Raw genomic sequence first — 13761 nt, forward strand, 5'->3', positions numbered from 1 at the left:
GAGTACACTGCCCTGTGGGATTCATGTAGCACGAGAAGGAAGAAAACGTTTAGCTTTTCCACTGTCTGCAAAAGTGCGACAGGGGTGGCTAGATGCACGCAATGTTTTCTAGGGTGTCACAGCGCCGCGACAAGAAGAATGCGAACATCAAGAAACAGAACTACACCTGGAGCAGCAAACTTTCAATATAGTACGCCGAAAAAAAGAAGCGCATCCAAGCTCCAGAGGATGTCTTATTGGTGTGCGGTGCACAACTTCAGAGGCCACAAACCCGCATTTTTTATTTTGATGGCTTCCGTTGGAGGCACTGTTTAGACCAGAACAGGCTCATTCTGGTGTACAGGGAATCTTGAAACAGACAGCCTGCATATGCAAGGTTTAGCTTCACACAAGGGCTAATGAGAAAAGAAGTGCTACAGTTTCTTGCATATAACATTGTTTTTTATGCCAATTATTTCTGGATCTAAAATTTCAATTCCAGTAAGAGCATACACTTTGGCTAGTTTAAGCCTGGGATAATGTAATGTATCCATTCCATCCACTTTTTTTTTTGTCATTGCTCAACAGCAAACTGTATGGTTATCCATCTGCAACATTGCCAGGATAGGCTGTTTGTGAATAGTGAATGACAACGTATGGTGGTGAATGAAAAGAATTTATAAGTTATGCACCATCCGGGCTAGTGGTCTCGTCAAGGCAAAATAATGGGAGATGGGACTGGTGTTGGTAACAGTGCTAATGGTACAAAAAATCTAATGATGTCACACTAGATTTGAAGATGTGGCGTTAATTTTCTTCAACATCCTTTTCTGTTGCGCTTGCTCTTCAAGGTCATCATGATATGGTAGAACGCATAAATTTCTGACATCGGCATGACATATGTCAAGGTAATAGCATGACATATCACTTTGTCGAAGGAGGGCCAATCGCAGAGGCAATGCAACATTTCGTGACGAGCAGAAAGCTTGAGCAGTGTGGGAGAGGTAAGGTTCAATACAATTAACTGAGGAGAAAAGGAGGATGGTTCTCACTTTTGAGTTGTCTAAGACGAGTACATAAGGGACGCTGGGAATTTTTCGCAGTCATTCAAACCATTGAGGACCATTGCACTTCATACAGTTACTAGTTGTAGTTTGGTGGTTCAAGTTTGAGCTTGCCAATTCATTGAAACTCTGGAAGGCCATGGGAAAAGAAAAAGAACACATTGGTCTGTTGAGCTTCTACATGTTTAATCTGATTATACGCAACAATGTTTACTGAACGCTGTACCCTCACACTATTAATGGTCACTACCACAGACTGATTTGCTTGAGTAAACATCTTGCTGGGCCAGGTGATGAAACTGAGCTAAGTAAATTATATGCAAAGATCTTGCCTGTTCTTCTTGTACATGCCGATATACAATCCTTGCTCTCAGTGACCTCGTTACTATTCACAGATAGTACTCGTTATGAGGAAAATATGACTGTGCCACAAACAACACAGATGTATGAATCTATGGCATCAGCACATTTGCTCCAGCCAGAAATAAATGCCACAGAACAAAAACAGCAAATGGAGGCAAGAGCTCTTTACCTCTGGGGTAGTGATATATAGGTTTTGGTCTGTTTTATTTGCAAGGAAGCTTTGAGACTTCCAGGCCATAGGATTGGCAAGATTTTATGCTAAAACAGCATTTGAAATCGGTGCAAAGTACCTCTTTTAGTGTAATTTGGTGCAATAGGTGCAATTGTTGTGCTTCTAGTAATGGTGCCCTTTAAAACAAGACACGGTGGTTCGGACATACCAAGGGAAGGATACCATTATACTGCTGTACCACATTGTGTGAAGAGTGGCTTAACCTATAGATAAAGTAGTACTGGTAGGAATAAATATGTCGTACAACTCGGTTCTGCGTGTTACTTTTGACATGCTTTATTCTGCAAGACTTTCAAGTGAGTTTTAAACATGTTTTTCGTAATGCATGTAGCTTTATTAAGTGCTACTGTTTTTTAATATTGACCTTGCCCATCATCATTTGTACCTGTCAAAAAAACTGTGTCAGCCTTCTGCTTAATTATTAAGACATAAATGTATTGGCACAGGGTAAATAAAGGCAGTGTGTAGGCCTGGTATGTTTGAAAAACAGCTGGAGCCTGGGAGAAAAATATGCTGTTCCAGAGGAGCAGACATCGGCCAGTTGCACTTTCCACAACACTTTTTTATTGGTCATTAAAAAAGTTCTGAATGATGGTTACAAAAGAGAGCAGTTAACATGCCTAAAGTATCGCTTTAGATTTTTCACACTTATGTTGTGAGTCTCTATACATATTCCCTTCCTTCTTTGCAGGCTAGCAAGCTAGACATGCATATGGTAATATTTTTGCCTTTGCTCTTTTTGTGGAAGCACTGAAAAACAACCAAAATAAAATTTTTGATAAAAGTATGTTCATGATGTTGCAGCTATGCAGCAGGACTTTCAGGTGCAGTGTGCTCGGTTGTCCTGAAAAGATTGCGACAGTTAGGTTTTTCTCAAAGTGCATTCAGATGACGGCTACTACAATCACAGGTCACTGTAGTATAATAAATATGCAAAGCCCTTCAGCGCAATTTCTTAAAACAAATTGAAACAGTGAAAAGAGCTCTCTCTAAAGGATAAAAGTGTACAATTATTGCATATTGCCATTATTCACATAAAGTACCAAAACTTGGAGGAAAGAAACTAGAGGAAAAGTTTAGAACCGCACAGTGTGCGATGGAACAGAAAATGATGGGCTTAATATTAAGGGATTGGAAGGCAGCACAATTGATCAGAGAACATTAAGGGGTAGCCGACATTCTGATTGAGGAGGAGGAATAGATGAGGAAGGACAGGGAGGTTAGCCAAAATTGAAATAAAACAAAAAATATGGAGCTGGATGTGCCATGTAATGCATGGTCAGTAAGAGTGATGACCTGTGGTCAGTAACTGACCTGTGGTCAGTAGGAGCAATGAAGTTGACAACAAGGGACAGGAAACACAGCTGAGTGTGGCAGCGATTCAAGCGGGAGATGAAGTGAAGCAATTTCCAAGAATAAAGTGTAATCAGTTTCTGATGACAGGGTAAATCGTAGATCATTGAGAGGCCTTTATCCTGCAGTGGACATAGCAGGGGTTGAAGAAGAAAAGGAGGATGATGATGATAAACTCAATATGATGTTACAACCCATTTGTGGTACACTAAGGTGAATTCAGCTAGTCTAGTTGGTTGGGCTGCTTACTGAAGAAAGCCCAAAAAGACAAGCAAGAAGATGTAAGTGCCTTCTTCTCTGAACTGTTAAAAAAAACGATAGAAAATAGGTAACACAAGATGAACTTACATAATTAGTATAGTTCAGACGTTCCCTAGTCTGTGACTCCGTGCACTCGAAGCTTGGCAAGGAGGTTTTCCAGCAGGTAAAAAGGGTCCGGGTAACCATGCCCTGTGTGGTTGGAACTACACTCTGTCTTCTGGTGAATCTCATTCCACGTCACAGTGTCTGAATCTCCTGTGGTGGTCGACTGGTCAATAGTGAAGATGAGCCTCCGATCCCAGGCATCCACCAGCTGCATCAGTGCCGGTCGGAAACCACACGAAATTCATGACCAGAGACAATGGTTGCTGATGCACAATGCCCAGGCAGGCTTGTCTTATATGCTGGGCAAGACAAAACTGGCAGCAGGAAGAACGCACTGTGATGCATTGAAATTTATGTGAGATTTTAATTACTTCTTCAATGCACTACCTCTAATACATAAGATAAGCATGAGCGTTCATTCACCAATTATGATTGATGAGAAGTTAGCTTGGACTGCATAGCATAGAAGCCAGAATTTTTCATTATTTTGAGCTTACAAATGCGCGCCAATCGCAAGAGTTATGAAGAATACTCGAAGTTTAAGAATTATAACGATAGTTTTATCATGTGATTTCTGCTTGTGAAACATCAAGTCAATTGGTCTTGAACAAATGATAACCATTAAAAACAACCTAATAGAGAACTCTTTTCAGTAAGCTTGTGAGATATATTTGGAAAATTCGAATTTAACTTATTGAAAATTTTAAAGTATTTTGGAATTAACGATTAGATGTATTGAATAGGCCCGCTGCAGTGGTCTAGTGGCTAAGGTATACTCGGCTGCTGAGCCGCAGGTCGCGGGATCGATCCCGGCTGCGGCGGCTGCATTTTCGACGGAGGCGGAAATGCTGTAGACCCGTGTGCTCAGATTTGGGTCACGTTAAAGATCCCCAGGTGGTCGAAATTTCCGGAGCCCTCCACTACGGCGCCTCTCATAATCATATGGTGGTTTTGTGACGTATAACCCCACATATCAATCACTAGGTGTATTTAATACTTCACATACAACCCCCTCTAAAGGTGGTTTCACTGTAGTCGGGAGGTGTTTTACCATGAATTTCCATACCCAGGGAAAATCCACACTGCCACGAAGCCCCACTTGACGTTGAGGCACGTCAGGTCATTAGCCATTGTCCACTCCCACAAGCGTTTTCCACTCAGATCAGTTCTAAAACCCCAACTCGTGTGGTGGGAATCAAAGTCTCGAACTAAAACTTTGTCCTTGCACCACGACCTTGTGGCTAGATCCAAACTTCGCGTGTCTTGAACTCCACCCGGAAAATATATATTAACTAGGGTGAAAGGACTGCAGTTTGGTAATGTAATGTCTACTGCCAAAATTTCGCATTCTGGCGTCAAATGTTTGCATGAACATTTGACTTTCATACTAATTTTATTATTAATAAAGAAAGCTAGACCCCCACCTCTCGATGGACAGTCTAGTCGAAAAGACCGGAAGTTATTTAACTGAAACAAATTATGTACAGATAGTCATGTCTCTTGTGATGCTATAATATCAGGAGCGAATTTAGAAGTCAAGTATACCAAATTCGTAGATGCAGAATAAATTGAACGGCAATTCCAATGGAGAATCTTAAGCGACCCCATGGTTTCGAAAGAGCTGCTTCCGCTACAGCTTTATCTAGAATGCTTTCTTTCAAAAAATTTCTCTTTGAAAGGCTCTCCTTTTCCTTCAGATAATTTTTGTTCTTTGTCTGTTTTGGTGAGTTAGTTTTCTTGTCAGAGGGAATCTAGATCGCTTCAGTGACTTAGGGCCCGAATTCATGTCATCTGAATCTATTGTATCTGCATCTTTATCCTCACTTTGGTCCTGGATATCTACTGCAGAGTGTCCTGCAGACGGATAATACGATGGTGAGGTTTCAAATTCTTCATTATGGCTCTGGATGCCTCTTGCAGAGGGTCCTACAGACGGATAATATGATGGCGCAGTTTCAGATTTAACGTCATTTATTGGTCGTGAACTCTCAACATGTTGGTATACTAGGCCTGACTCTCCCGGTGTACCAAGTATGCGAGTCATCTGGTTAGCCAGAATTTGAGACAGGGAATCACAAAGGTTAGAAGCCAGTTGCTCCATGGCCTTTTCTAGAGCCTTATCTAAGACTTCCGCGATATTCAGGGAGATCAACCCATTTCCGAGATATGTCGTGCTGCAACACTGGCATACCCGTGAGTTCTGGCTTGTATTTCCTCTATGGCTTCTCGTCGCGAACAGCGCCTACGCCCTATAATTTCAAGAATTTGTATTTCTTGAGCCTCAGCTGAGCAATCAGGACTATCTGCACAGTGTTGTTCGTTGCAGAGACAACATTTCTCTTCTCTAGCTTTGCAGTTTTGTAATTGTCACCACACACCCGGCATCTGAGTTCTGACCTGCATCCTTTAGTAGTGTGACAGTATCGCCAGTACTTCGTACACAGGAGTGGTCGTAGTCATAGCGGTTCCACTCTGTATATTAGTGGCCATGCCTTGATTTCGCTTGGGAGGTTCGCTCCAGCAAATGTTACAATTACCGACTTAGTCGGGATCTTCTGCTTCTCTACCATTCGTGCACACCTATAAACGGAGATTTCACCAGCCATGGCAAACATCTCTAATATTTCAGATGGGGTCGTCGACATCGACGCTGCGAACAATACCTTTCACACATGCCAGATGCGGTAGAATAAAGGCGCTCACCGGATTTGTCCCGAACATCGAGCACTTTAGGAGGTCTTGGACACAGAGCTGATCAGATGAAAAACATAGAATACCGTCTTTGCCGAACTGGCGGACCTCTGTGATGTTGTGGAAGTGAGACGTATAGCAGCTCGAAGCTCCGCCTGGACCACTTTCGTACTCATCCGAATGAAGCCATCATTGCTTGGGACGAGGGCCACAGGAACTGCGGGGATGCCATTGCGCAGAAACTGATCCACTGGTATCTCCTGTGGCGAAAGTGAAGCAGACCAGTAGAAAGCCCCTGCTCCAGGTGAAGAAAACGGCATCTGAGTGCTTTTTCTAGCGCTAAAAGCACTTACTTAACTGTAAAAACACTATAAGAACACCTAACAAAGACAATGACACATCAACATCTACACAAACTTTGGCCAAAACCCTAGAGCAAGCACGCGGCCAGCTACTTGCACCTCGGAGGAGACATCGCCAGTCTAAAGCTAGTCTTGTGTTGTCTTGTCGCCTAGAAGATCTTGGCTCATACCCACAAGGGGGGATTGGCCACACTGTACCTTATAATAGATATTTTTTGTACAAGTCTCAAAAATAAACAAAAGCCCGTCGTCTTATTCAGTGTCCCTTTTCACGAGACTGTTGGCGCGCACATCGTCTTCGTTCTCTGTCTATTTCGAGCACGGCAATATGTACATATTAGTGGTGCTGACTGACACTCCCACGTTTGAATTCACATATAAACCCAATAAAATGGCTTGGGGGATAGCCGCCGGGGTAGCTCAGTGGTAGAGCATCGAACGCGTTATTCGAAGGTCACAGGTTCGGTTCCGGCTCACGGCAAGCTATCTTTTCGCCCACTTTTCTTTCTTCACGTTTACATTACCATTGGGTCTGATAGCTTGGCAATATTGTCTGTTAAATCTCATTAATATTGTGTTAAAACACGGAAAAATGAGCCCTTAAGTTGGCCAATACCTAAATGTGGAAAAATAATGATGATGTTTCGATGACATTGCTCGTGCCCACATTGGAGGATACGGTACGAAGAACTTTATTTAAAGATCCGGAGAAGTGCCACCCCTTAGGGCGACACCGGGGGCCACTCCCACGTGGGAACAGTTAGTCATATAGCCTAACCACCGCGTTGCAGGCTCTCTGGTCGTAACATTTAAATAGTATTTTGAAATATTACATAATGATAAAGAGATATGAAAAGAAAACACAGAATACTCCAACAATTGCGCACATATGTACAATCAGGCCAGACAGCTTAATGGTTTAACTTAACAGCACGCTTTAAATAGTGATACTAAAACACACCCAACTTGTTTTATTGTTTCTTTATTGCTGGTGTAACAATTAATACTCATAACAGTAGGTATTAGCATTGCTTTCAATTTGTTGCGTGGCTGAAACCACAAACAGCACTGATGGTAAGCACAACTAATTTTTGTCCTTACGTGTAACCCATCATCATCATTATCATCATCATCAACATCAACATCAACGAGCTCTGGTAAAGCACTTTTTTCACCTGATTCGGCATCATCCGACATATGCCTCACAGAATGACGTCCTTCAGCACATCGACTGACGAAAGCTTTGGTGAGCAAATTCGTTGGCGTGGCACATATTCTAAATACGATGCGCGAAGATGGTAACGAAATGTCTTCACGTTGCGATCGGCTTCGCTAGTTTTTAACAAAAATGGCATGACGCATAGAAATGCAGCATACTACAGGCTCATTTACACATGGGACCAAGTTAGTCGCAAGGCGAGTGGTCGCAGATGGCCACGTTGGTTGCCATCAAGGAGGATTAAAGAAAAATTGCTGGAGTGGAAGCTGCTGCATTGCCTTGCCAGCAGAAGTGAAGCCAGCTTTTGCCTTTGCCAAGATGGCGGAAACATGCTCTTTTCTGATAGTGCCCACTTGAAGATCAAGTGGCTTTGATATGGTATGTAAATGCTGCGTTAGTTCTATATTAAAAGATAGTTGTTCCCGACGAAATAACATACAGAAACGAGTATGGATGACTGAATCTTCAAAGAACTTTGCCTCCCATTAGAGGCTCACTAAAGAAAACTAGTAACTCTAAGACGCACTTGGAGCACTATGTGACCCGAAAAAGTTCCCACAGTAAACTTGTTGGGCATGCGAGGTTAACGCCCCGTTTTAATGCCCCTAGATTGCCGCTGCAGCCGCCATCTTGCCAGAGGAACGGCTTCACTTCTGCGCAGCCATTTCCACTCCAGCAATTTTTTAAATCCTCCTTGGTTGCCATAGGCATGCGCAGATTTGTCCTTCAGGGGAGATTTGTCGTAGCGCCTCGCCTCCCTATTATAAGGTGTTGACATTGCGCCCCCTACTTCCTGTGTCAGGGTGCCCCATTCATATTATTTCAATGTATAAGGCTGACTTTAAGTCCTCCCTTCGTAGATGACTAGGGCCCTTCCTCCCCCAACCCCCTTGTGCTCACGCCTGTTTACGCAGGTCGCAAAACGACTGCTTCGGCTCAGCCACTCGGAGCCAGATTTTTAGGGGCGAAGCTTCTCAAAACGGCACCCGATCGTCCTTCGTAGTACGTAACATGTCTTACGCTTTGACCTCCAAGGGGGTGCCAGTGGGAGATTTCTCCTGTGCGTTGTTGAACAATAAAAAAATCGCAGCGTTCGCGTTAACTAAAAGCCTAATTCTTCTGTCTCTCATTCCCCATTAGCACCCATTGGCATGTACATTGAGAAGTATCTGACAAGAAAAGGTTGCTACGTTATACTTGCTGGACGTAACCTCCTTTGTTTCAGAAAGGTTTAGCGAGCGTTGGGCCGCAGTGCCATGAATACAGTGAACTTGTATATGCCATGAACTCGAGGTGGTTAGAGGTGGGAAGTAGACACGAAGCGCCAGCCGTAAGAAAGTGTGCGTGTGCCACCTCTCGTTTAGTCCTTGGGTGTCTGCTGGATGGCGGTGCTTCTATATGCGGAATATATAATGAAAAGATGCGAGATTGTTGTACTTGGAGTGTTGACTAGATGGACGAATGGACACACAGACAGATTCATGGACGGACGCACGGATGGCTGCACGAACGGATGGACGCATGGGCGGACGCAGGGTGGATGCATGGACGAGCGCATGGACGGACTCATGGATGGACGTGCGGACGCACGTACAGACGCACGCACGGACGGGCGGATGGACGCATGGGTGGACGCATGGATGGACGCACGGACGGACGGAAGCAAGAACGAATACACGGACGGATGCTTCGCCCCACTCTCCATCATCCACCCCGTGGATATGCTGCCATTTTTTTAGCCGTGCAACTGCAAAAGCCTGAACTGCAGTCGCAAAGCACTGAACCCATCACGTGCGCAGGAATCACATGCACGAGGAAAATGCAATGCGAAATATATGCGAGCAGGCGTGAATTTCGTGTGGCGGCGCGTATAAGTCGTACGAAGGTGTAGACATTGATCGCCTCAATTGAGTCGCTTTTTGGTCCACAGTCGCAGTACGTATCTCGCTTTGTGCAGCATCTCGCACCCCCCCCCCCCCCCCCGAGTATTAAGGCCCTGCAACACTTTTTCAGCATGGTCAGAAAACACTGCCGATCGATAATCGAGGCTCCTGAGAACGCGCGAGCCAAACAATATAGCTCAGCACGTTGCCGGAAATTTACAATTCTCAAATACAGCTAGAAATTGTTCTCATATTCTTTCTAAATGTTATGCTATATATCCAAACGACCACGCTATATGCCCAAATCCATGACCATTGGACGATTTTAGCATCACGAGCATGGCCTCCGCGATTAGCCGGCTAATCTCGGAGGCCACATCGCGAACTCCGTAGTTACCAAGGCAGCCGTAAGAGGTCATCGCTTGCCCACGCGCATGCTCGCGATCACAGTGACAGTAAGCAGCGAATTCGTTGAAAAAGAAATTAAGGCCATGACACGTGCGTGAGGCCACTTCTTTCACCCGAGCCATCTGTCCTTGCTTAGTTTCAGAGCGCTCGTCGGGGCGAGAAAAGAGAGAACGCTATTACAGCGTGTGAAAAATCTCTTTCCGCCCGTAATTGACGGATTCATGGTTTGTGCGGTGGTCGATTCGTGAGGCGATAAATTTCTGGAATGGCCACTCACCAGGCGCCATACTGAACTTTAGTTAGACCGTGGAAGTTGTTGGGTGTCCGATGAGAAAAATTTTGCCACAAAATTTTTTGAATCGGTTCATTACGAGCTTAGAAAAGTATGTTTTTTTTTTTTGAAGCGGTGCGAATTGAGGATGAGAGGGGGCGAGCTCGAAACCCTTACCGCTCCTCTGCGTAGCCTTCGCAAGCCAAAACTCTTCCCTACCCTCTCCGGCACACGACCAAGAGGTCAGGTGCGCATGACGTACGCGAACAAGCCCAACCCTCGTGCACGCAGCGCCGCTTTTTTTTTGTTGTTGTTGACCAGCGTTGTTTTGAGGCCTACTGCTTGTTTCTGCGGGGTGGTTTGGAAAGGCTGGCTTAGACGCGGTAGAATAGATGAGCACAATGAATTCGCGAACGCGTAGGAGCGTTCCACGGCTGTCGACTGCTCGATGCGCTGACCGCGGGGACAAGAACGCATGCGAAACGCCATCACATTAGCCCCGCATCTCGTTGCAATTTACGGGTAAAAAGTGAAAAAAAAAAAGAACGCTCACGTTTCATTATTGCGTCGCATTCTTTATCTAGAGATTTATTCTTCTCTTCAAGCAACAAATACCTAAACTACGCATGTCGTGTTAAATAATTTTCGCCATGTCACGTGCCACTTTTGGCAACGTCAGAGCATAGTCGTCTACGTAGAGGGCCAACATCAGTGCATTGCCGTGTACGTAGGGCCATTCATACGCGCGCGTCATGCCCTCATTCTTTGGGCGCGCGCCCGCAAAAGGGAGGGGGAGCAGCGTTCATCTTGAAATTTGACCCATTTCCGCAGCGTTGCAAATTTTGGCAGACATGACCATGAACGCCTCAACTGCGCATTGCGCTTCTTAGCTCAAAATTGTCAAACCTGGTAAGTGGCCCTCTAAATAAAGTCATTCGATGGTTACTTGAAAAAGTGTTGCAGGGCCCCTTTAAGTTAAATTGAACATAGACAGCTGCATGTATAAATTTGCTACAGTTTCTTGCCCCCGTGTCAACGTTACTGCAGGTACTAGGGGTTCACCATTTTAGCTTTTACAGATGTGCACTTAACTGAGGTGTTTTCCGGCAAAATTAGTTAATCAATAGTTGTGTTTTTTTTTCGTGTACGAGGTGGTGATACTGCAAGATCTAAGCGATTGACCGCATGCTTGTACGATTTCTCGCGGTTTATTGAGTCATACCTCCTATTTTTATTATTCGAAAGCGTCTTGTAAACTATATTTGCTCTCACTCGCAAGTTTCATACGAATATTATTCAATTGAATTCAAAAACCGTTTTGTTGTTTTCTTGAACAAGAAAAAAATTTTTGTAGGCGCTAAAGGCATATAGCCTGACAGAGGACCCAATTTAGTGATCTTCCTGTTTCATGATGTTATGTCAGTGTTTGTATCCCTTCAGATGTACCGCAGCAAATATGATAACTTTTTCTCTGCCGTTTTTCGCCTCTGCCAAAGATCGGGCATTTTCTTCCCACAAAACCTTGAAATATGTCACGTGTCAACACCGATTACTTGCATGTAACTAGAGCGCCTATATATTGCATCCTAGTCACTAATGTAATAGCATAGAGTCGCGTGTAGGAATGCTGGGAAACTCCTTATTCATTTACACGCGCCTTCTCTGTAGGAGATTTCGGAGAGAACACGTCGGCCTTCGGCATATTTGACGGAGACAGCAGCATCATTAGTCTTGGCCTGGATGACATGGATCACAACCTGTGAGTTCATGCATGACACGTTGCTGCGTGCGCTGATCGCTCCCCAGGTTCAACGTTTACCTTAATAACTGTAGCCCCGCCGTGGTGGTCTAGTGGCTGAGGTACTCGGCTGCTGACCCGCAGGGCGCGAGTTCGAATCCCGGCTGCGGCGGCTGCATTTCCGATGGAGGCGGAAATGTTGTAGGCCCGTGTGCTCAGATTTGGGTGCACGTTAAAGAACCCCAGGTGGTCTGAATTTCCGGAGCCCTCCACTACGGCGTCTCTCATAATCATATAGTGGTTTTGGGACGTTAAACCCCACATATCAAAGAACCCCAGGTGGTCTAAATTTCCGGAGCCCTCCACTACGGCGTCTCTCATAATCATATAGTGGTTTTGGGACGTTAAACCCCACATATCAATCAATCAATTAATAACTGTAAACCGGTAACGACTTAAGCATGCGTGGACTGCGTTTGACCGCGACAATGACTACGCGAGGCCGACGCACTACCATGTCCTCCGTGGTTAGCTTCAGCAGCACGCTGTTGGAACGGGGCGCGGCTGGAGCTCATCACAGAGGCCACGGCACTATCAGCGCTAAGCTGAGACGCCTCGGCAGTGGCCTTCCAAGCCATCCGCTACTTCTGTCACTGGCCTGTGCCAACAATTTAGCTAATACCACCTCTAGGATGAGGTTGGCTGTGCGCATACCAGTATAAACCTATGATAGCTTTCTTTCTGAATAGTTGAAAAAACTACCCAGCTAATGGTATTGTGTTGTAGTGTATCACGCTGTGCTGATTGTTGTGCCAGTTAGCCGTCGGTATCATTTCGGGTGCTTACAACCAAAAAGATAATTACCGCGTGCTTACAAGAGGTTTTCAGAGGCCTAGAATGGGAAGAGTTAGGTAGTACCTTAGTAACCTGAGCTTTGTCGATGACACTGCATTGTTGAGTAACTCAGGGGATGAATCGCAACTCATGATTATGGAGTTAGGAGAGCAGAAAGGAAGGTATTGATATTAATCTGCAGAAAATGAAAGTAATGTACGATAACCTCGAAAGAGAACACGGCTTCGAGATAGGTAATAGTGCACTTGAAGTTGTAAAAGACTATGTCTCCTTAGGACAGGTAATAACAGCGGAGCTGAAACACAATATTAAAGTAAATAGAATGATAAGAATGGGGTGGATCACATTTGGCAAGCACTCTCAAATCATGACAGGTAGATTGCCACTATCCCTCAAGAGAAACGTGTATAACAGCTGCATCTTGCCGGTACTTCGCTATGGAGCAGAAACCTGGAGACTTGCAAAAAGGGTTCAGCTTAAATTGAGGACGACGCAGTGAGCAATAGAAAGGAAAATGGTAGGTGTAACGTTAATAGACAGGCAGAGAGCATATTGGATCAGGAAAAAAAACCGAGGTTAAGGATATCATAGTTGAAATCAAGAAGACGAAATGGGCATGGGCCAGACATGTAGCGCGTAGGCAGGGTAGCCACTGGTCATTAAGGGTAACCAACTAGATTCCCAGAGCAGTCCCTGTTGCAGTTCCTGTTGGGAGCATAGCTCTGCGTTTGTAGTGACGAAGGGGTGGAATAGATGAAAAGGTAAGCGTTGATAAGAAGAGGAGAGTGGTGCCATGCATAGCCCAGGACGTGTCGGGCGGCTTCTACAACCGGTTGTCCGTTTACACTAGAGCGATAAGACACTGACTCGAGCCCGCTCAAGACACGAAACAGACGCAAACTATCAGCCGACGAAGTCGCCAGACCCCGTGGTCACACTATAGCCAACGATGACGACATCTTGAAAGACAGCATTTC

The 13761-nt window shown here is 44.8% G+C and overlaps 1 protein-coding gene across 1 annotated transcript in view; it reads left to right on the forward strand.

The window, feature by feature from the left end:
* The first annotated feature begins 7619 nt into the window (after positions 1 to 7619).
* The window catches only part of LOC119181826 (uncharacterized), a 33909-nt gene continuing 27767 nt past the window's right edge, over positions 7620 to 13761 (forward strand). The window contains exons 1-2 of the mRNA XM_075887662.1: positions 7620 to 7656; positions 11860 to 11950. Coding sequence (XP_075743777.1) covers positions 7620 to 7656; positions 11860 to 11950 — 128 coding nt within the window. The remainder of the gene's footprint in view (positions 7657 to 11859; positions 11951 to 13761) is intronic.

The sequence above is a fragment of the Rhipicephalus microplus genome, chromosome 3 (assembly GCF_043290135.1).
Source record: "Rhipicephalus microplus isolate Deutch F79 chromosome 3, USDA_Rmic, whole genome shotgun sequence".
In the NCBI taxonomy this organism is placed as follows: Eukaryota; Metazoa; Arthropoda; class Arachnida; order Ixodida; family Ixodidae; genus Rhipicephalus; species Rhipicephalus microplus.